The following is a 24325-nucleotide window of genomic DNA, read 5'->3' as shown; positions in this document are numbered from 1 at the left end:
AATGGAGCTTCTTCCCAGGTACTTGAGACTGAAAATAACAAGCTTGGCATTGTTGCTGTGTGGAGGAGCAGCATTCTTTAACAAAGAAAGTTTTGTGAGGACAATGATCATTATTTTCAGAGTGTGGCTTGGCTCATTTCCTTGTGTTATGCCATATTCCTTTCTGACAGACTAAAAGGGAGTGGGTGGATGCAACATGGCTGGAGAGCCTCTGCCATAATTTAATTTCATTTCTCTGGTTTTACAGGGTTGCTGCTGGAGATACCTGTTAGAAATAATGCAATTGTCCTTTAAGCAGTGAAGCAGTATTCTCTATAGATATCTTTTCCCCATATTTGGCACCTTGACTGAATCCCTCTCCTATGATGATTAATCAGCAAATATGCAGTTCAGGAGTCCTATGAATGAATTTCCATCAACTTGGTCTCACACCTCTCCTGGGAGGACAGTCTTTAAGTTACTTTCAGAGCCAATTTGATTTGTTGCTGTTTTGTGCAATCTGCAGTTATAAAATCCATTCTCCACTGCATGTGGTAGAAAGCAGTCCTGGAGTGATGCAGCGCTCTGGTAGAACTGAGGTTCCAGCACAGATGCACTCTGACACTGTCCAGCTTCCCTCAAAATATCTTGGATAAGGAGAGGCCGCTCCCCTGATAACACTGAGCATTGGCATCCATCAATTGCTTTTCTCTCCCCTCTGTGTGAAATGCGTGTGGATTCAGTGGCAGAGGAAGGATCATGTTTGCACCTTCTCTGCTGTGAGCTCAACCTGTTCTGCTGCTTATTGCAGGTGCTGCCAGCATATCTGGGGGTAAGAATGCCCTGGGGGCTGTGGAGTCAGCTGTCACCCACCACCCTGGAGGAGCCCCAGCCATGCAGGTCAGCCTGCACGGCATGAAGCGCAACGTGTCGGACCTGCGGCTGCAGCTGCATCAGATGAAGCAGCTACAGGTATGATTATCTGCATGATGCTGGGGAAGAAGGTGGTTAGCAGCAAATGCCTTTTCCCCTCCTTCACTCTCTCTCATTTTCTCTCTTTTACCTTTTGTACAAGTGAGTCTCAGTAGCAGAGTTCTAGCAAAGGACAGACCCAAGAGCTACAGACACAAAAGTTTGCATAGTCCACAATATAGGAGAATTAGCTTAGTTAAATTACTGCTGTTCAGGTATTGAGGAAAAAAATAATTTCTAGCTTTGTTGGAGAACTCTGTACATTAAAGCACTATTTATATTACAGTAATATCAAGTCTGTGATTACAGTTTGGACCCTGCTATGCTATGTGCTGTATAAACATGTCAGAAGAACCATGTTCCTGCTCCATACTATTTACAGCTGAGACAGATTTTAAGTCCCTGAATAAACAACTTTGATGTCAGGAAACCCAAATGTAGCTGAGGATCAGTAGATATGCATTAAGCCAGAGTTTGAGTCCTGTATTTACAGAACCCAGAAAAATAGCCAACTTGAAGAGTAAATAAAAAAAGGTGTTTCAAATGTTGCTGCAAAGGTTTGTTGTGCCCTGCTTACATTCAGGTTTTAACAATACCTTCCTAATACATGCCAACACCTCAAAACCTGCAAGAAAGAGTGCAACCAATGAAGAGTTAACAAAAATGGTATGTTGGCACATACAGTCATGCTGCAAATATAAATATATGCTGCTCATCTCAGACACTGTGAAAATAAGCATATGCAGCTGTACAGGTCTTCAGCCCTTTACTTAATTGGAAACTGAAGAGCACTGTGTATTGTCTCAGAAGATGGAAAAGAAGGCAGAGCACTTTCTTGTAAGACAAAATACTGTACCAGTCCTCCTAACCCAGAAAGTGACATCACATGTTAGCTATCCTAGGGCTGCAGCTACTGGTTTTATAACCAGGGTGATAGTACTGTGTCCATCATGTTGCATTTGCAATTTGCAATTTTAGAACAAAATAATGATAATACAATCACAACTCAGAGCATGCTTTACCTTCACATTCTTATCTAAAGAAAATTAAATTATGAACCAGTCATAGAGCAAAGGAGCAGAAGGGTAAGGTAAACATCAGTGTCCATCTGAAGGTTGTGCTCTGTTTGCTGGGAATGCAGAGATGGCAGAAGGTGTTTGGAGCAAAGAGTTGGGTCAGGTGCCTTCTGCCTGTGATACAGCTCCCATGTATTTAAATTTTCAGCTTAGGATGAGAAGGCTGCAATAGCAAATGTCCCTTTCAAAAGCTATTCTCAGCAGTGCTGCCTACGTGCCAGCCATCGTGTTCCCCATCTAATTTGAAGATGCTGGCATGGGATCTCTGCCCTGGCACATTATGTATGAGTGCATATTCTTCCACATTTGTGCTGCAAACCACTGCAGCCCCTCTGTCCTTCTCCACACAATGTGCCAAATGCAGCTCCTGGCCAATGCCTTTGGTCTGGCCCCCAGCTGTGCTCAGCATGTGGCCTCCAAAAGCAGCTGGAGGCTGCAGTGCTGCTTGGAGGCAGGGAGTTCATCCTTCTCACTGGGCTGCCCACCAAGGAGGTGGCATTTCCCCAGCTGAGCTTCATCTCCATGGCCCTGCCCGGGGCAGAAGCCTTGCTCTGATCAGACATAACATTGTGGCACACAGGAGTGAAGAAATTTCTACCATCTGCACAAATCAATGCTGCCAAGGAGGTCCTGAGAAGGGGAAAAGGGCATATCTCCAGTGTGCTCATTACCTCTGGCTGGCTTCCCTTAATTCAGAAATGATAGCAAACTTGGTGCATTGAGCTAGTAGGAAGTTGAGAAATTTTGATAGTTGGAAGAACCTGTAGCTCAAGGGAAACTTTGGCATGTTACACATAAATTCCATTCATGAGAGTTTCTGTCATGGCATTCCTAAATTATTTTGAAAAAGAGCTCAGAATTTGTAGGGCAGCAAGTGAAACAGGCAGTGTTCTAAACTGAAGAGTGTTGGAATATCACATTTTAAATCAAATATTTTGTGCTGTGGGTTTTTTTTCCCAAAAATAATTATAAGTGAAAGAGAAAAAGTATTTTTCTGTTTTCCCAGATTGTTTTCATTTTATTTTTGACAGTGCTTCCTATTTTTCAATTTCACTGTTTCTCCTGGGCTAGCAGTCAGTTTGTTCCTGTTTGTGTGAATTTTTTATACAGTGACAGACTAGAAGAAACACTTCAACAAAATGAAAAATATGATTGCACAGGCATAAAATTTGGCAGGACAACTAAGAAACAGGAACAAGATATAAAACTATGTTTAATAATGTCTATTGTTTAATTTTCAATTGATGTTACCACCGTAAGTTCATACTGATTTTCTTAATAGAATCAGAGAAATTCATGATGGTAAAGACCCATTCATTCATGTATCCTTTGTTTGTGCTGGCAAAATCTTCTTTTTAAACCATATCCAGCAGCAATGGATCCAGATGTATTGATTCAAACACCAGATAAACATATGTTATAAGGTGCTGCCAGAAAGTTAAGACTCAGTCTGTGGTTGGATTTTGAGCAGAGATCCTTAGCATACAGACATTTACCTCATGGCTGTTGCTAGGGGCTCTATACACTTCTTGCTCCTAGACTTGCATGTTCTAAGTGCTCTGATTTTCAGAGGCATTCAGGACAGACTAGTTTCATGGTGCTGTGGAATTTTCCTCAAGGCCAGGGATAGGCTGTAACCCAGCCTTTGTCTTGAATGGGTTTGTTACTAACTTTAGTGGGGTTGTTCTGTGCTCCCAGAGAATTCTTAGTAGCAGGTTTGAACCAAGCCTTAGAGTGCATGGTGTATATCATCAACTTATATGTACATTGGATTTTTTGTCTACTTTTCTTTAACTGAACTAATTGTAAGGGAACACAGTTAGATATGATTAATGTTCCCCATTAGGAATGAGCTTGCATGCATGCATGCTCTTCCTTCACTCAGTGCAGGGAAATGAGTGCTGCAGAAAGGGCAGAAAATGTAATAACAATAATGTCATAAATGGTGTATGATACTCAGTCTCACAAGTATAACTTTGAATTAAAAATTCAAATGTATTTGGAGCTGCATTATAGAACTGGAGATACTACCTTTAATCAATGTATGCTAACAAACTTCAGGAACTAGATATTTCAATTCTGCAGAGGTCCTGAGCTGCAGGCAGCCAGTTCCTGTTTGTGGCTGTGCACTGTAGTTCATGGGGAGGTGGGTGGCCCAGAAGCCTCCCCCAGAAGGGCCTGGGAGGCTCTCACTGGACAGGTCATGCTTGTCCCCTAATGAGGAGCAGGGCTGTGAACTAATACTTGGTTTTCTAGTTACCTGTGTCACAGCTAATAATTGGTTCAAAGTGAACTGAACTAGTTATCGGATTTCTTGAAGTGAGTGCCAGAGGCTGAGCTGGGGTACTTTGTGTGAGAGCAGTGACAAATAATGGCTGGAGCACTAGATGAAGAAGAGAGACAAGGAAGGTATCTGGAGGGATTAGTGGGACTGGAAGTGAAAGCCAAGGGTAAAGAATATATGAGAGGATGCTAGAATCCTAAAAAAACATGGTGAATTTGTTTCTGTTGGTTTGCTGCTTGTAGTTGTAAGTTAAGGTAGCTCTAATTAGCAAGAAATTGCCATTTGTGGTGACAGGAAAGCCTGCATTGCTTTTCCTTTTGGGCACTTGCCTTTAGAACTTTGGCACTGTTTTAAGAGACTCCTCAAGTTTGAATGTCTAAGATTGTTTATTTGGCTTGTTTTCAAGCAAGCTTGCAGTACCAAAGATTCTGTCTAGTGGAACCAGAATAACTATGGCAGATCCATAAATCATCTTTTACTTGAGATGGTGGAGTAACTAACAGAGATGTCAGAGGGACAAGTGAGGTGTGCACTTAGAGCCTTGTCTCTGATACTGCTGGCAGAAGAAAGCTGAGAATGTAGTTCAGTTTTGCATTTATGGAGGTAAATGTGATGGCCAGACTGCCTTTTCCTCCTCAGCCACAGCTCTCCTGTGCTCCTGTTCTCCCTGCCTCATGCTGTCCTTTGGCTGCTGACTGACACAACTGCTCTCCTCCCACAGTTCTTCCTTTTGTTTCTCTGAACCCCTATGTATGGCTCTCTTCTCATCTTCTGTCCCTGTTCCCCAAGCATGAACAAACCCAGGTTTTCCATAACTAGCCAATTATTGCATGGATTTTCATAGGAATAGCAAAAACATTTCTTTGATACCAAGATGAGTCATGTCCCAGACTTAAAGAACTCACTTCAGTGAGGTTTGGGAGTCCTCAACATAAAAGGTTTTTTAAAATCTTGCTGCATCCCTTTTTTTTTTTTTTTTTTTTCCAGCCTCATTATCAGAAATAGATGAACTTTTATGACTAAAACTTCCTGGTATTGTTCAAGCAGTTCATAAATGGAAGTGACAAACACCTTAGCTGTAGACATCACCACAATAAATATAGATCCTCTACATACTCCCATAATAGGAAAAAACATGTGCTCATAACTCACAACACACTCACACATACTCAGTTTTGCTATTAGTGGAAGTCCCTGTTACCAGCTGAGGAACATCAAGGACTTAAATTCTGGACATCTGAGACTTAAGTCCAACTCTGTTACTGACCTTCTCACTGACCTCAGATTAGTTGTTTCACAGATCCTAACTCACTTCCATGTGTCAAATTTCCCCACTTTTTAAAGAGCTGTGAATAAATTTTATGACTGGAGTGTTACATGCTCATTCACTCATTTATTCATTGATTTAGGTTTTCCTACTTGAAAATATGACACAATGAAAGAGGTGTGTATCTCAGGTAGTTGTGCTGGCCTTGCAGTAAGAGATTTTAATTTATCAAATCCAAACATTAGTCCCATAATGGGGAAGATAGACATACAAAATACAAAGTATTGTCTTCAAAATAATCCAGATATTATTTATATATTTCTGTACTGATGAAATGTTTTTCAGCTTTGTTTTATCACTAACTGCTAACACTTCTCTTCAGCTGAGTTTTGAGCTAAGCCCTCCTGCTTGTCACAGCTCAGGTTTCACACATACACCCCCCACACCACACACACCCCTGCAGAGGTGTTACCCTCCCTCTCATTGCAGTTATGCAGCTGGAGAAGAGAGTAAGAGAGTCAGGCACAGGGACTGAAGTGAGGAACTGAGTTTGCTTCTCTCATGCCCATATTGGTTGGAAAGAATTGTCTCAGCAAAGGCACTTCTTTTTTTTTATTTTCATGAATTTTCTTAAATAGATTTTAAGGAAGGTTTACTACATTATACTGTGTTGTAGGTATCCCATTTCTGTGATTCTTCCTATTAGGTCATGGGTTTATTTTGTCTGTTAAATGTGATTTGGCTGTTAAGCCTGGATGTTTGGAAGGCAGCTGGCAGTTCAAGTGCTAGCTTTAAAATGGGAATTGTGTCCCCAGTTAACACAGGTGTTTTTTAAAATCTTACCATATGGAATGGCTCCTGGGCTAGTAGAGTTGTGTTCATGTTGCCTGTATCCTAAACTGTGACTAGGTGGAGTCTTGCTTATCACTTTGAATCTTGTGATTTTCGAAACTGACGTAAACAGGTTTGGTTTGTGTGAGCATGGCTCATAGCTGCTCCAGGGCTACCCACACAAAGTACAGCCTTGTTTGCCCTCTTACCTGTGTTCTGCTCTGTGAGCTTACTATCAACAAAACAATGAATGCTTGAGCTACTTAACATCAGGCTAAGACAAGAAAGAAGGTGTGACTTGCAATTCTCAGAAAATTACCATATTATAAAGGGGTTTTTTTCTGGTGGGTAAAGGAGGTTTTATGTGTTGCAGATGAGTTGTATGCCTGTACCAAATTACACCACGTTACAGTCCTTCCTCTGCCACTTGAGAAACTGAAAATCTCTGTTCTGAAAACAGCAGTGCATTCCAGCCATGACATTGATGTGTGGGATTATCCACTAGGCATGTATGGGTAGTGAGATGCATAAGCTTGTGAGATACTGGGAAAGTGGAAGTCAAGCATCCGGCATTCTCATGAGGCGTAATTAATTCTTGATTCATGTTGAACCAAGCAGAATAAAGGGGCCACAGTCCTTGAAGAAGTTATACATTGGAAGGGATATACTGATCCAAACATCTTTTGTTTATCAGTTTGAAACTGGAAGTTATATATGTACATGGAATAATGTCTATAGGTACAGCTAAAGTGGGAAATAAGAAGGTAAAAACACTCACTCACTGTAGGGTGGTGTTTATCCCAACCTTCTGAGCTCTGCAATGTATTCTGTTGCCAGGGATGTCAGTCAAGCAGGAAAAATTGAAGTTGATTTCTTTTGTGCAACAGCTGCAGAACCAGGAGATGCTGAGGGCAATGGTGAAGAAAGCAGAGCTAGAAATCAATGGCAAAGTGATTGAAACAGTGAAGAGGCTTGAAGATCCTGTGCAGCGACAGCGCAACCTGGTGGAACAAGAAAGGCAGAAATACCTCAACGAGGAGGAAAAGATTGTAAAGAAGTTATGGTGGGTTGAGAAACCTCTTCAAATTTATTGCTTTTGCCTGTCTTTTTCTTCTCTACAGCAAAAACTTCTACCGCTGTTCTCAGGTAACTGTATTTGTATATGCTGTTTTAGCTGTGTTTCCTTGCTGTGTATCACATTGGCTGTAAAACATGTCTGTTGTTCAACTCACTGCTCCTGTCTGGGAGTCCTTCTCTGCACAGCCCACTCGGTAAATCCCAGCAGTTCCAAGAGTGTCAGCCTCTTCAGAAGTCCCCTGTAAAGGGACAGGTGACTGTAAGGACAGTGCCTACTCCTGTATTCTGAAAGCCTCCCTCTACATTAGTTCTCTCATTCAGCCTTATGCTTTAGGAAAAGAAGGAGGAATTTCATCAAGAACAAAGGGATTAAAGGTGGGTAATGAGTTTGGCTCGAAGTACAAAAATCAGATTTTGGGAGTAAGTGCTTTGGATACTGCATGAGAGAGGTAGGGGAAGCTCAAATGGAGGATTGAAGTTTAACTAGTCAGCAATGCCAGTCCTTGTCTAAAATGTACCCACTGAGATTTCCATCTGCTTAACTTGCACCTTGTTTTGGTGTTATGAAAATGCCCTTTGGAAGATTCTGGGGTTTTTTTCCCAGAACTTTGGCACACCAAGACTGGTGGGACTGAGTTGTTTGGTTTAGTTCAGAGTCAGCAGGAGGCAAGATAAAGCTGAAATTAATAAATGGTTTAACTAATTCTAGCACTCACATTCCTAAGATGTTATATGATTAATTATTCTCATTTCTGCATATATCTCACACCTGAAGAATTGCTGCATAATAGTGAAAAAATTTCTAGTCAGCTTGTCACTGGGAATTATGACTGAAGAGCTGTAGAGTACAGTTCCTGACAGCTGAAGAGAGCAAATCCTTCCTGTTGACCAATTAGTTGTCAGATTAATACTTTCTGTCATAAAAGGTGCATCTGTAAGGAGGAGGTTGGATGTTACTAAGGGAGAGTCCTGTGAAGAAAGGTTGAATGTGCAGTAATGATCCATGCTACTGTAATTAATCCTCTCAGCTAGTTTGTTAAGTAATGACCTTCCTTTTCATCACTTCACTCCTGTGTGCCTCATTGCCAAGTTCCTAAATTGTCTGTTCTCCATGGAAAGAACAATTTGTTTGATGGCTGTTTATGGCCTTGCCTCATAAAATGGATCCAGAGTGAGGTCAAGTGCCAATGGCATGTGCTGTTACAGCTGTTTATTAAGGATATCACTTGGATTGCAATATGGTTCTGTTTTATCAGATTTGGGAATTTTTCCTGTTCCCATAGTTTCTGCTACTTCTGTGCTACTTCATTTGTTAAAGGTACAGGAATATGTCTTAAATTATGCAAATGCTACTTCACCTCTTTTAGAGACATGCTAGAAACAAGCATTTCTTTTCCATCAGTTGTGTTCAATGAGGTTCCTTTGTCATGTGTTTGCTCATTTGCAAGGTCAGAGCCCAAAAGTAAAGCACATCTGACAACAATAATTTCAGCAGCAGATGGCTATTAATAGTAAGAGCATACAGCACAAAATTACACATCAAATGTCACTGGCAATATTGAGAAAAAGGTTAATATTCTCTATAGGCATTTACAGCTAAACTGATTCCAGTGCAGATGTACAAACAAATGCAAAGCAACAGGCACAAAATCTGCCAATTTTTAGGATTTCAACTGTCACCCTCTTGATCTTTCCTGAATCATAAGACTGAATCAGTAGACTGTCTTCATGTGAGACTCTGGAGCATAAGGATTACTGCAATACTCACAAAAGTGTATTTAGTACTCTCAGGTGGTAAAGCTTAGCTTAAAAAGTCCTCCCTTCTACAAATGAAGATTATTGCTTGAGCAGGGAGGTTGGACCAGATGACCCACTGTGGTGCCTTCCAACCTTACCCACTCTGTGACTCTGTGAAATAAGGAAATAAGCATGTTGGCAGTTTCATGCTGGAAACAAGAGAAAAGTTGGTGTACATTTCAAAGCAAGCATTCTGTTGAACAGAAAGCTTCTCAACAGATTCATAATGGTGCCTACAGAAGTGTGCCCATGTGTGTGTCACAACTGCAGCAGCATTACAGTTCAGAGGACATCTAATGAAACCTGTTAAACATAGTGTTCATATACACTTGTAATAGTCAGAATTAAATGTGTAGGGTTTTTTCTATCTAGTCTTTTGACTCAATATCAGTCATGTTATATATAGCACTTTTAGATACTAGATTTAAGATTTACCAGACCAAGGACAAATTACAATGCTATGATATGTTGACTAATGAAGTATTTATGTTCTAACAAGCATGTTAGAGGTGTGACCACCCTATATTTTAGATTTTAAGCACTATAGTAGAAGGAATTTAACAGCACAGTATTTAAATTATAGCCACATCCAATCTGTTTAATTGGATACACTCCATTATAAGTTACAATTTATGCTTAGTTAGAAAAACTATCAAATTTTTTTCATAATAATAACTATGCTCCATGGAAACAAAACTTCACATGGCAATCTGGGTGAGCTACTAGTAGCAAATATTTGGGAAGTATATCAGAAGTATCTCTTTTGTTTCTTTTTTCAAAACAGAAGTATCTGGGGTTTGTTTTAGTCTTTCATCTGTCAATCAAGCCCCAGACTCTTAATGCACAGCAGAATGTTCACCCTTGCCATGGTAGCCATGACATTACGTTATAGACATCCCCCACTCCCTTTCCACTCCATTTTTCTCCACTCATGCCTTTTCCAGCCTGAGAAAAGTCTTAGTCTGCTTAGTTAACCTTCTAGAAGCCTTTCTCTGCATTTCATCATCCTGTTGCCTTTCCCTTTGCCCTGACTCTGGTGTACAGCTCTGAGCTGGAGATGGGGAGACAGGAGAGCCCTGCAGCAGCAGCTTGGCTGCATGCAGGCACACTGTGAGAGAGAGCAGGAGCTCTACATTAAATACCCAGCATCTCACAATGGGTCATTATCAGTTCTAAGTTCATCACTGTATGTAAAACCTTAGGGTTTTGGAAGGCTATTGGTTTTTAGGAGGGGTTGATTTTGGTTTTATTTCTCCTCCTCTCATGAGCACACTTTTCGTGTATTAGGAGTTAATTTAACCCTTGCTGTTTTCCTGGTCAGTTTGTATGAGATGGTCCATCTGCAGTCCTCTGCAGCCACCTTTCATTTGCATTTCCTTGAATAATACAATAGCCTTTTGGGATTTTTTTTGTTGTTATATTATTCATCCTCTTTTGTAAATTATTTATAGTATGTTGAAGAGCACCAGCCCTAGCAGTGTTCCCTGTGGAACCCACCAACAAAGTACATTCATTGAGTCAGCTGTTCATTGATCCCTTATCTTTACTTCAGTGCTTTATCCATGAAAGAATTTCCTCTTGTCCCATGTCTCATGTCCCATCTTGAAAGCTTCTCCTCAAGCACCTTGCTGAAAGCCTTTTGAGCTATACTTTGTCCCCAAGCTTCTGTTGTTTGTGGATTTGTGAGATTTACCTTCATTTTACACAAACCATGTAAATTTCTACCTAACACAGCAAATGCATCCATTGTTCATTGGTTCTTTATTGTTTATTCTTAATTTTGATACCTATCCATTACACCAGTCTGTCAGTCTCACCAGAGTACAGTTCCCAGGATATCCCCATACAATTAAAAATTTTTCTTTGTATCATTTATGACACTTTCTACTAATTTAGTGCCAAAGCAATTTTAATCAACAAGTCAGATGCTTAGTATCAATAATATAGTATCAATGTTTAGTTTAGCTGTTTCAACCTGGGGTTGCTAGAGAACTCCAGGGCAAATAAAATATGGTCTGGGTAATTTGTTGCCATTAATTTTGCCCATTTGTTTTGTAACCTGTTCTACTGATACTGCAGACTGAGGCAGATCCTCAAAGGCTTTTTTTTGCCTAAAGAAAGATCTCAGCAGAAGAGTTGCCTCAGCTTCCTCATCTAGCATATGGATACAGAAAAATTGTTTGCCTTCTGAAACTGTATTAGTGTGCATGTCTTGCTAATTTGCTCAGGCCAATCTATAAAGCCAAGTGTTTTCCCCAGTGAGAGAAAAATTCTAGAGACCACTGCATCTATTTCAGTCTTTGGGTCCTAAGGGATGAAGTTTCTTTTCCCTTGCAGTTAGCAACATGAAGCCAGTGTAATATGGTATCCCCTGGATAATTTCAGGATCAGTTGTCTTGTTTGGCAGTATATGGAATTAAAGGGGTTTGTGATGACCCTTCCATTTCTGCTCCAAGAACAAAGGAGAAGGTGGCCCGCTGTCAGCCACCTCAAAATCCTTCTTTTATCCCTGCATTTCAAACAAGCATAAACCTTCCATAACATCGTAATATTGTTCTGTGTTTTGCTTTCTCTTCTTTCCACACATGAACAAATTTAAGCATCTTTATAATTTTTGTTGCCTGGTAGATGCAAGTATCTGAGAAGCTGGTTTTCCAGTGCTGATCTACAAAAGGGAGGAGGGATACCCCATGATTCCCAAAGCAGCACTGCCCAGCCTCAGTGCCAGCACCAGGGCAGGAAGATGAGGGAGGAGGCATGACTGCAGAGCACTGTCCTGTAGAGCAGGAGCCTTTGCATTTTAGTGAGTGACAGAAGGACAGATTATTTTTCCAGCTCCTTTCTGGAGTGCTATGCTCTTTATTGCAAAGACAGAGGTAGCAGATACCTGTATTTTAGCAGCCTCTTCTGCTGGAAAAATACCCTTAGAAGTGTTCCCTTGCTGCCATCGTGTGGTTCAGTGGATTGTTTCCTGCAAGTCTGCTTGTGCTGGTGAGAACTGGGACTCCCCCAGCTTTCTGAAGGCAGAGTCTTTGGGAGAAGAGGTCTTAAAGTGAGAACAGGATCATTTACCTCCACTTGTCTGTGATCTGTTCAGACACAATTTATGATTCTCGATTCAAGATAAATTTTTTCATTTCTCAAGTTCTTAGTTTTGGATTGAAATTAATTCTTTGCTGTTTGTGCTAAATGTTCAGATGCTGATCCTGTTTCTGTTTCTCTGTGTATGAGGATTATTGTTATATTGCCATGGATTGTTCTGTGGGACTGTGCTTCCAATTTAAACTGACCTACATGTACAGTAGTGCTGTAAGGACTTTTCTTCATTTTTATCTCACCTACTTTTCTTCCCTATGTCACTGAGATGGGTCTGGAAAATGGCTGGCTTTACATGGCAGTGGAAGGGAAATATATGGAAATGCAAGACTTGAAGATGGTGCAGAGGGCAGGCTTCTCCCACCCCTTTCATGGCAATCTTCTTGTACTTTGATTCTTTTACAGCAATTGCAAAACTGATCCCTGATGAATGTGAGAAATGATGCCGAAGATTATGTACAAATGAGTAGCTGATTTGTCATGTCAGAGTTTCCATTGCAATTTTTTGTATCTGCAATTAAACTGCTTCCCAGAATAGTCTTGTGAGTAAATTTGGTATCTTAATAGAAGGGAATTTCTCCCAAATATTTAAGAGGTGATCTTTTTAAGGTGTTTGCATGGGTGTTTGTGTAATTGCCCATAAAGCATCTCAGGGTTGGGGCTTTTTTGAGAAAATTTTATGTATCTGTGAAAAACTCAAGCTGAAGCAATGTTGTCTCAAGCTCAAATGGAAAGAAGTGACTCCTCCCCAAACAAAAGCAGAGTTTATGTGTCTGGAGTATTGCAAAATTTTATGTGAAGTATGTAAAGACTGGAAAATATGTTGGGAAAGGTGAGAAGGAAGCACCAGATGGAGCTGGAGTAAGCACAGAATGGCAGTGATTGGAAAAAACATCCAAAGCAATTCACTCTTAAATCCAAGTGCTGAGCAAAAGCTGCACACAATGCACACTTGCTGTTTCAGTCTGGCTGTTCATAGAAACAGGGTCCAGTGTCCTGTCTACCTGGCAAATAAACAAGGTTGCATCAAGAGGCCTTTGGTGCCACGTTTTGGGTTATTTCTTAACTGTTGGGCAATCCTCTGCATGTCATCAAGATGAGAAAACACAAGGTGCAAACCTTCGCTTCAATGGCACAATGAGTCTATAACCTTTGAGCACTTGCATCCCCAGAGGGCTCCTGGTTGTTCCAAGTGCTTTACCAGCCCACCTGCCCTTTGTAGCACAGAGGTCAAGATGCTCTGCAGGTCTGCAGCCTGCCACAGAAATGAATGACTTGGGCTAGTTACAAGCCTGTTCCTGTGCTGCGTGTGTCCAGCATTCTCATCTCCCCTCATGGTATCCTATCACTTGTTGAGCCTGTGGGGTCAGATTTAAAGGTGCCACAGTTGAGATTTCTGGTTTAGTTTGCTCCATTCCTTTGCATATATTTGCTTGCAGTATGAAAGTCCTGCTTAAATTTTCTGTCCATGTTATTTCTTTTGCCAGTGAGCTGGAGACATTTGTTGAAGACCTGAGGAAGGACTCTGCTGCTTCCAGCAAGACAGTTACACTGAAAGACGTGGAGGATGGAGCCTTTCTTTTGCGTCAAGTGGGAGAAGCTGTTGCTACCCTGAAAGGTATGTACTTTTCCTTTTTACTTTTGTTTCTTTTCTTTTAACCACAGAGAACAGTTTTGTCTTTGATCTGGAGGCATTAACTTCCACTTCCAAAAAGATTTAAAGCTGGGATTAGGGAGCTTGCTGCATGGCCCCTGGAGAGAGACAGACATTCAAGCAATTGACATTCACCCAATCATCTTGGGCTGCCCAGGGCTTTTATCATTTCCTCTTCAGCTTCACAATTGTTTTCTTTGCAGGAGAGTTCCCGACACTGCAGAATAAGATGCGGGCGATCCTGCGGGTGGAGGTGGAAGCTGTGAGGTTCCTGAAGGAGGAGCCACACAAGCTGGACAGCCTCCTGAAGCGGGTGCGCGGCATGACCGACGCCCTCACCGTGCTCAGGAGGTGATTGCTTTGCTTCTGTTCAGCCTTAAAGCATTTCCTCAAGCAGAGCTGGAACAGCTTTTGGGTTTGTGATCTCTGAGAAATTCAGCTTGCTTGCTGTATTTATAGACTATTCCTAGAGCCCTCTCAAGGGAAATCAAATCAGCCTACTGTGCTCTCTGCAGTGAGTCCATACTGACCAACAGAGGTTAGATGCTTCTCAAGTCAGCAGTTCCTGATTCGGGAAGTGCCTGGATGAGAAAACTTACGGTGGCAACAGCCTCATATCTCAGCTAATTAACTTTAGATATTTACAGCAATTTCAGCTAACAGAAACATTCTCTGACACAGAAAGGTTCATTCCCTAACATGTAACAGTAAGAAATAAAATAAAAAAAAGAGTGTAAGTGGATAAAAGTATCCCAAACCTTCTAAAAGAATACACTTCAAATTCTTTTCTCTTCTTTGCACAGAAAATGCATTAAAGAAAGTTGAAATATTAGATAAAACTTAATGTCCACTAAGTGCCAGTGTTTAGCCTTGTTTGTCAGAATATATGAGCAGCAAATGAGTGCTGATTTATGTAACTCAGTGGGCATTGGATTTAGTTCCTGCTCAAAACTATCAGTGGTGGTGGTCTCAATTTTAGTTCAATTTCAGGAAAAGTCATGAAAAAGTCATGAGCCTATTGTCACTACCATTATTCTAAAGAATGTAGGGTTGCCAGTGTTTTTATATATCCTGGAGCATATGTAAAACTGATTTGGCAGTACTGGCAGATGGATAAAATGGTTTATGTAACAGGTTTTCTAAGAGCCATCACTTATTTTTTCCTTGCAGACGAATGTCTATATCCTTTCACATTAGTTTCTTTTTTAAAAAATTATTACAGGTATTTCTGTCTTGCAGAGAAAAATAGAACAATAAGCTGGGCATACCAAAGTTTTACCAAAAATCATTTTTTGCAGCAAAAGTGCATTTTAAGCCTCATAAAGTCTGTTTCAATGATGGGAAAACTCATGGCATTTGATGGCTTGCAACATTCAGAAGCTCAGACATTTTACAGCTAGCTGCCAGAAACAGTTGCTTTTCTATATCCTCAGCTCATCCTACCCCACACTCTTGACAGGAAAGGCCTTTGTGAAGTATCATTTGAGACAGAACCTTCATTTGAAGCTCTGTTTTGACAATGTGCCAGACTGCTGCCTCTCATTATACATAGCTTCACTTTTCTGTGCTTCTAGTCCAGGAACATCTTGTTTAGCTAGATACATTGTATGCAGCTTAATCAACTGATTTCCATTCTCACTGTAAAATTAACCCATTGTAGCTCATGGTTTGCTCAGAAACTGCCAGTACATCACTGAAGGTGTGTACCCACCCTAGAAGGCAAAACCATCTGAGTTAGAATAGCCTCTTTAAAATTCTGAGCCCCTGACTCTGTGAGAGAGCTATAAAATCTGCATAGAGCTGAGAGCATCAGGAAAATAAAGAAAACACCATTTTGATTGTTTTGATGTAGGTCTTTTTCTGTGTAAGAGTTTATTGTCACGTATTGCTCATGACTGGCTGCGTGCTGACCCTGTGCTGTTGTGTTCATTTGGCTGGGCAGACACGTTACAGAAGGACTGCTGAGGGGTGTGGATCCATCCCAAGCCGTGCAATACTCTGCTGTGGAAAAGCCCAGTGCAGCTGACACTCTGCAGACCCCAGAGGAGCACAAGCCCACGCAGGGACACGCACCGCAGAGCGTCCCGGCCATGCCGGCGGAGTCGCAGGTGTCCTCGGTCAAGTCCGAGGTCATTCCCTTCTCAGCCATGACTGTCCACCACGTGCAGAGCTCTCCTGTTGTCATCCACCAGTCCCAGCACTCTGCAGCCCTGGGGAACCAGGCCCAGGGCTCTCCCACTGCAGGCAGTCACAGCGAAGGTCACCCCGCAGCCAGCCCAGCCCTGCAGGAGCCCACAGCAGCATCCCAGCCCACAGCAGCACAGGTCCCTGTCAATGGCACCACCATGCAGAGCCTTTTCATTGAGGAAATTCACAGTGCAAGTACCAGAAATCGAGCTGTGTCAATTGAGGTATGGTGTACTCTACTCACCAGCTGTCCTCTCTTTGGGTCTGAGCTCCCAGTCTCACTCTTGAGGCTGCAAGTGGGACTTTCCAAATGCATTCTGGGGATTTAACCCCTAAGTACATTGTACTTCTGAAGACACCCTCTGGTTTTGTCCCTGCTCATTTCAGAAGGGTTGAACTAGATGACCTCTAAAGGTTCCTTACAACCCAAACTATTCTATGATTTTAAGTGTAACAGAAAAATTTCATTTAACCAAAATTAGGTGTGTTTTTAAAATTATCTTTATTGAGAAAAAAATTAGAATTCTATTTCAGAAATTTTAGAATACCTTATTTTTAACCAATAACGCATAATTCTCTGGCAACACTTGCAAGTGTGGATTTCGTTCACTCTTTAAATCTCCATATCCCTTATTATGGAGAAGTAAAAGTGAAAGAGTGTCAAGCTCCAGTGGTTTCACACAGAGATATTGAGAAAACCCAGAGATGAACTGCTGTGTCTTATTATAGACAGGCACTTTGATCACCAGTGTGATGTAGTAAGGCAGAGACCCAGATTTAAATTTGGCCTTTGTTCTTTTAGTGAGCAGTAGCCACTGTCAGTCTGGCATGTGTTTGTGCCAAATCTAGCACAGTGCAAGTCAGAACTGTGTGCCATTACTGTTCATGTATTTCCTTTAGTTGTGACTAGAATTGAAAGAATCTATCCATGCTGACCTATAATGTTTACACATGGAATTTATTTTTAAACAAGTGATCACAATGGAAATCAGAAAAATAAACAGATGCTTTATTGTGTTTTGTCTAGAAAGCTGAAAAGAAGTGGGAAGAGAAAAGGCAAAACCTTGATCACTATAATGGAAAAGAATTTGAAAAGCTCTTGGAAGAGGCCCAGGCCAATATAATGAAGTCCATTCCTAACCTGGAGATGCCTCCCCAGTCAGCAGCCCTGCCTAAAGGGGATCCAGCAGAAAAGTTAGAAGTCTCAGGTAAGGTTTGCTAGAGTAAATGGGGCTAAAGAATTGTGGATCTGGAAAGGAGAGGTTCTTTTTCCAACTTTCTAGAACATTTTCAGTTTATAGATTGCTGTGGTCTTGAGGAAGGTCAAAACAATCTCTGAATACACAAAAATATACTTTAGAAAGCAAGAGTAGCTTGCTGTGTGTAGATTGAACAGCAGTAAAAGCTGGCAATTGCAAGCACGAAGATCCAGGTTAGGCATTAGGAAAAAAAACTCATAAAGGTAAGGAGAGTGAAGCACTGAAGCTCCATGAGGCAATGAGGAAGATGCAAGGTCCTCATTACTGGACAGAATGGTTTAGACTAGCACTGAACTAGAATTTTATTAGTAGAGCTACTTTGTAGCAGCAAGATAGTGAGATGTTCTTCCAGTCCTATTTCTTTCACAATTTAACATACAAATCCATGTCTGAATTTTTTCAAAATCCAAGGAGCAAAAAAGATGTCTCAGCCAAACCTTGGATTTATCCAATTAGCCAAACACACATCAGCTGTAAAATTCTTGCTCTGCTACATGTGCCAGTGCATCCAGCTCAGTCTCTGACAGGCAGCTGGAGACACTGTGTGGGGAGCACAGAACCTGGCTGCCTTCTCAGTCTGCTGCAATCATCCAGCACCTCATGTGATTTTAAAGGGAATATCCAAATCTCCTCCTTTTCATATCCATTATGAAACTTTTATCCAGCAGTTCCTCTATAACTGCTTATACAATTCTCATCCTCTTGCTGTGGCAGCAAGTTCACATTTTGTGAAGGAGCTTTCCTTCATCTCTTTTAAACTGGTATCATACCAGCTTCACTGAGTTCCCCATAGTTCCAATAGTTTCCAATTTGGCCAACAATAGCTCTTCATTTCCTTTATTAAACCATTAAGGTAGTGGATAAACCTTTATCATGACCTGGAGCTCTCCTGGAGTCTGTCCCACAGAGTTCAAACTTCCAGCCTTTCTGGTCCCTCCATCCAGGCCAGCTGCTCCCTCCCCAGGCTGGATTCAGTTCCCCTTGTTTAACTCCACTTTGTCCTTCAGGAGCTGTGGAGGTCAGAGCTGCAAGCTGCACTCAAGGGGTTGGCATGCCAGCATAGCAAAAAGCTGAAAAACAGTGCCCTAGGGGTTTTGTAGACAAATTCATATAGAATTTTGGAGGAGTGTTTTCAGATCCAGCATTTTGTTCTGACTGTACCTTTGATACTGCCAAGTTTTGGCTTCTTGGATGTTTTGCAACATACATGTTTAAAATAAATTCCTTTGAACTTCATAAAATAATTTTAGAATTCTGGCACCCTTCAGTGAGATTACTGGCTATCAACACAATTAGGTTGTATAATGTGTGGCATAAATAGAAGAAGTCAGTGAAAATAAGTACCATATGGGTGCAGTGAGCTGTGACATCCTAAAAAGTGCAGAGCACAGTAACTGAGAAGTTTTGCAAGTTGCACAGTTAACTAATCCACTTATAGAATGCAATTTTGCACAGTGTGCAGCCAACAGATTTAAGAACAAGTTTGATGAGATTGAGACATTTGCCTTCTGTTGTGCATAATGAATCCTGCAATAGTAACATAAATACAGGAACAGCAAAACTTTTCCTTAATATCTGACTAAATATCTCACATACTGCTCAGCTCTTCTCTGACTGAGGATGGAAAGCTCAGTTCCATCTGCTGTAGACCTGAAAACTGAGCAGCATAAGAAAAGGCAGACCACCTATCTACCAATACAATATATAAAATATTTTGGCCATAAATAAGCAAAGACCTCTGTTGGCTCAGCTGCAGAACCCAGATAGATCATGGTGCCAGATTGTGTTGTCTCATCCATTCTCCACACAGAACCTCTCCCAGTGAAGAAATACTTTTTTTTTTTTTTCCTCTGCAAAGCACAAAGCAAAATAAAATTACACACTTTGCACAGTTTTTTGTATGATCTAAATATTTCTTTAATGTCTTGACTCTAACTCATCTTTGTATCAATTGTTCCATGAGAAATGTGATTTTTTCTAGCGTGTACATTAGAAATTGGTCTCCTTCATCTCTGTGCCATGTGAGAATGCCCTGATTTTTGCAAGTGATGAGTGATCAGTAGCTTCCATTAAAGAGAGTTTATCTGACTGCAGAGCCTGCCTCAAGGCAGGCATTATTATTTTGAAACCTTTTGGATTTATTTTGGTGCAAATAAAAGTCTGTATGGTGGGAGCAATTCATTCCCATCTGTCTGTGCCTGTTGAAAAATGCTGCAGTTTAGTGAAACAGCTGGCAACAAACAACTCCCATTTTGCTCACAGAAGTGCTGAGCCCTTTGGCACCAAAGAAGGTTCCATAATGTGTAGGCTTTGTTCATGGGCAGTCTCAGGCTTAGTGAGTTAAATTTGTTTATTTATTCCTCCCTCTTTAAATATGCCAGAGGAAAAAAAAAACAACAGAATAAAATCTTCCCTGTAATTTTTTTCCTCTAAAGTTTTTTTTTCCTTCCCATTTATATTGGTGAGATAAAATTGTTTAGTAAATAAAATAGAAATCCATCTCTGAAGTTTTATGACCAGTCACTGCACTGACCATGAGCAAACCCCATCACAACCTCTCCTTAATGACTCCAGCTAAGGGATATGAGGGGGATTAGCCTTTGATAACCAGTTCACTTGCCAGACTCAGTGACAGTATTTCTTGCCTGTGTTTTTATTTCCCATTTTGAAGATGGAGATGGATGAGTGTCTAGAAATGTGAATGAGATGGTGGGAATCATGTTTTCCTTGTGCCCTCTGTGTCTCTTATCCAACCTTGCTCTCATTAAGTGGGAGAAAAACTTGGAATTCTTGCAGAGTCACTACCAGTTTGAGGGTAATAGGTTGTGCCCATTTAAAAGGAGTAGGGATTTGCAAAGGCCCTACATCATAGTCTGCTAAACACCATCTTAGAGAATTACTCTGATTTTACAGCAGAAATACATCTGATGTAATTAAAAACTGAGTGACCAAAGAAGTGGTCTAATGTAAATTGCAGCTGGAAATTCACTCTTCTTCCAATCCTGCAAGTGAGTGCCAGATAACCAGGGAGGGAGATAATACAACTGAACATTTCTTTAAGCTTAAGCAGCTTCTAAGAACATTTGAGCTAAGAAGGAAGCAAAGATGAGACCGGGTCAGACAAGGGCTCTTTCCAATCCCCAGGGCCTGCTGGAGTGTTGGAGGAGGCTGACAGAGCCCCAGGAGTGGGCAGTTATGCAATTATTTGCCCAGAGGGAACACTCAGCCCTAAACAGCTGGATAATCCCAAAGGCAGGATGTTTTATTTTTCTGGATTATATTTATTCCAGCTGTTTATATAACACTGAGTAGCTGCACAAAGGTTGTTCTTTTGCTCTTGGAAACAAACACTGTAAACAGCAGTGTGAAAATAGTGGCTGTTGCCATATTTATGATGTTTAGCCTGTAACCAGAACCACACAGGGAAATAATGCTGTGCAGAGACAGTGGGGAGGAGGAAGTGGCAGCTGTGGGAAGCATCCTCAGGGGCAATGCCAGTTTCAAACTGGTCTTCTCTGGGAAGACTGTCCTCAGAAAGCAAGGGCTGGCTCTGCTTGGCCTTTGCATTTGGTATTTGAACCTTCTTGGCTTAGAATAATATGTAAAGGGCTCTTATATGGTAATTTAAAGGCAAAATTGTACATTCCTGGAATTATAGCAAGTTAAGTGAAAATAAATGCTCCCTGAGAAGAGTGCAGTTACATCTGGTGACCCCCTGCCTTCTCAGAGATGAGAGGATTTACAGAAATGCAAAGGTGGCATCTCTATAGAGTACAGCTTACATTTTCACTCAGCTTTTGTGTGAACTTGGCTGTGTCCAGCTATGACATGGGCAGAACTCTTCAGCTCCTTGCACCTTGCCAGCAGCACCTCCCAGGCAGAGCAGAAACTGTGCTGGATGCTTCAGAATTGCTGAGAGCAATGAGAAGGCTCCAGGCTGGTGTCTCACTGTACCCATGTCAGTGGCCAGGCTCTCAGAGGAGGCTGAGGGGCTGTGGGCAGTACCCAGACACTGCATGCTGCTTCACTCTGTGATCTGCTATCCCACTTGTACACCCATGGCTGACACCCAGCTACAGTGGCCTGGAGGACAGGAGCTTTGCTGAAAATTTCTGGGTGAAGTGATCCAGTTTCTGTGTACAAGTACAGCACTGTTCACTTCCATTTGAGGCAGTTACACTTGGATACCAAATGTGTTTCTTTTCATACATTCAGCCACAGGACCTTTTAAGACTTTTTTTTCCTTTCCAGCTGAGGCAGGCATGCAAATACTATTTTCCAGTCCTTCAGCTATGCTGACTTTGTGCTGCTCTGTTTGCCTGCAGAAGAAGCTGCTGATGGAGAGCAGGACAATGACAAGCTGACCAAGTCTCCCCCTCCTCCCCCTCCACGGCGCAGTTACCTGCCAGGCTCAGGACTGACCACCACCAGATCAGGAGATGTCATCTACACGGCCAGGAAAGAGGCTGCTGCTCTCAAGGTTCAGTGATTCATACTCTGTGCAGTCAGGCTCCTTCCTGATGAGTTGTTGGCAAAGAGACAACACACAGGCTTGGGCCTCTAAACCACAAAATAAGTTGAGGCAGAGCTATGTCCTGGAGAGCTACTGAAACTGCTCACCAGGATGCACTTCTGCTAGGCCAAATGAACAAGTAAGATTTGATTAGTTCTGTTTACAGGAGCCTTGCTGCTCTTATCTCCTAGCAATGCAGCAGGGAAGTCACAGGCTGCTTTCATTTAGTGTGGTAAGAAGATTAAAAATTAAAAAAAAAAGCATGCCTTAAACAGATGGGGAAGATCAGGTCAGATTTGAGAGTGTTTTTACAGAAATGTTGCAAATTAGTTTCTTTGGGCTTTTTTTCCCCATCTGTTCTGGGGAAGAAAGTGGAGGGAAGTCCAATTTAGGAAGCTTTTTAATCTGTGAACATATAATCACATCAGCAGTATTGGTTGCTTTTGAACTGATGAAGTAGCAGGAAGAGGGACTTTGCAAGAGGGGAGTTGCAGTAGTGTTAAATTTTGGTGTTTACTTTGCATCAGGAGGGTTGAGCTGTGTTATCTCTCTGTGCTTTCTGATCCCATTGTAGGAATGCAGTGAAGATGCTGGGCAAATAGCACAACCCAAAGCCCCTAAAGAGGACCAGGCACTGTCTCGGAGCACAGGGCATGCTGTAGCACCAGCTGCAAAAGATGAGGAGGAAGAGGAAGGAGATAAAATAATGGCAGAATTGCAGGTATGCCTTTTGGGTTGCACATGAGGACACCTGTGCCCAATATCACTTCTAGGGCTTCAGTGCAATTTCTAGCTCAGAACATGAAGCAAAGTATTTCTGCCAGCCTCATTCAGTACCATTTGTTGCACTGAGTGGTACACTCTCTGGAAATGCTACCAAATGTTTTTCAAGAGGTCTGGAGCTGAGACAGTGGCCAAGAATGCAGTAGCTGCCACTGGAGAAGCTGCACATGCAGATGGGACAAGTGAAACATGGGTGTGCATTTGGTGGGGCTGTCCCTGGCCCAGTGTTGCTCACCTGGTACCAGACTGGCAAGGTGCTGAGACCCTCTGTCATCTGTGCTAGCTTTGGGGGAGCAGGGAATAACTGGGTTTGCTCCTGGTGGGCTGTGCTATGGCCCAAAGTTTCCCAGAATATCTGAGCACTGAGACATTGTCCATTCCCTATGGTGTAGCTGGTACATCCCTCTGCCAGTGGCATAGAAGAGTGCTCCCTTGCTGGTCCTTCACTTAACATCACACAGGACTTCAGTTCACTTCAGTGGTGGCAATGCTGCAGTAAATGCCAACTATTTCAGCTACCATCAGTAAACTCCAGCTTCCCAGGGCCACCCTCTGTGCTCTTCCATGCCCACATGAGCAAAGGAGAGGTGGATCACCTTACCAGGCTGTAACTTCTGGTATTTTAGAGCACTGTCACAACACGAGATGATCCCTGCTGTCCAGCTGCCAGCAGGTGGGCTTGGTGCTGCCCAGGCAGCATTTGGAGCAGGGGAGACATGGGCACTGAGCAGTAACTGGTACATCTGATGGGTACACCTGCTCCACTGCTCAGCTCTCACCCACCAGAGCTGGTTTGCAGGAGGGAGAGCAGAAGTTCTCCCTTATCCCCCCTCCATGTGCTCATGACCAGTGAGACAGGAGAGCTGGGCACACAGCAGCTGTCACAGCATCTCTGTCTCTAGGAAAGCAACCTCTGCCTTGCAACTGGGGACAATGAAGTGAAGGTTAAGGTATGGAAAGGGGGGCTGAGGGAAGCTAAGGAGGAGAAATAGGCATGGTTACTCATCAGGAGTGGATGCTTAAATGCTGCTTTGGGGGCTAGCAATTCTCATTTTAAACCAATACCAAATACAAGATATATTTTATAAGCTTAATAGAGTTTCAGAAGAGGCAAATTGCCTGATGTAAGAACTACAAGCTCTTTAGTTTCATGTCAGTCACAGGCAGAAAGATGGAAAATGAGATATGGAATTCAATCATTGAAGAACTAAAGGACAGATGTAAACAGTTATGCCAGTGAGCACAATGTAATGGAACAGAGGGCTGTACTCTGATCATGTAACAGGTTTGGCTGCTTAAACTGAATTGTATACCTATAAGCATTTTAGTAAGGCATTTGATCAAACATCACACAACATTCTCATAAAAATATGACACCTCAGAGTATACAAAAAAAGCCTTATTGCAGCATAATTGAGACCTGTCTGGTTTTGAAATCAGTGACCTTGATGCAGGTATTTATAGACAGGTCTCACATGGAACAGCACCAGGCCCAGTGTCTCTCTGTGTTTTCATCAAAAGCCTGGAAATACATTTAAAATCCTTACTGT

The 24325-nt window shown here is 41.9% G+C and overlaps 1 protein-coding gene across 12 annotated transcripts in view; it reads left to right on the top strand.

The window, feature by feature from the left end:
• Positions 1-24325, top strand: part of KIAA1217 — a 175610-nt gene that overhangs the window by 141757 nt on the left and 9528 nt on the right. For all 12 annotated transcript variants that reach the window (XR_013773604.1, XM_079300589.1, XM_079300583.1 and 9 more), the window contains 8 exons: positions 791-951; positions 7297-7472; positions 13867-13997; positions 14237-14384; positions 15976-16444; positions 17248-17428; positions 21805-21959; positions 22567-22713. Coding sequence is in view for 11 of the 12 variants with exons in the window: in XM_079300589.1 (XP_079156715.1) it covers positions 791-951; positions 7297-7472; positions 13867-13997; positions 14237-14384; positions 15976-16444; positions 17248-17428; positions 21805-21959; positions 22567-22713 (1568 nt within the window). In the remaining variant the exon portion in view is untranslated. The remainder of the gene's footprint in view (positions 1-790; positions 952-7296; positions 7473-13866; positions 13998-14236; positions 14385-15975; positions 16445-17247; positions 17429-21804; positions 21960-22566; positions 22714-24325) is intronic.

This window comes from Erithacus rubecula (genome assembly GCF_903797595.1).
Source record: "Erithacus rubecula genome assembly, chromosome: 3".
NCBI lineage: Eukaryota > Metazoa > Chordata > Aves > Passeriformes > Muscicapidae > Erithacus > Erithacus rubecula.
The sequence above is the reverse complement of the archived record's forward strand: the minus strand, read 5'-3'. Positions and strand labels throughout refer to the sequence as shown.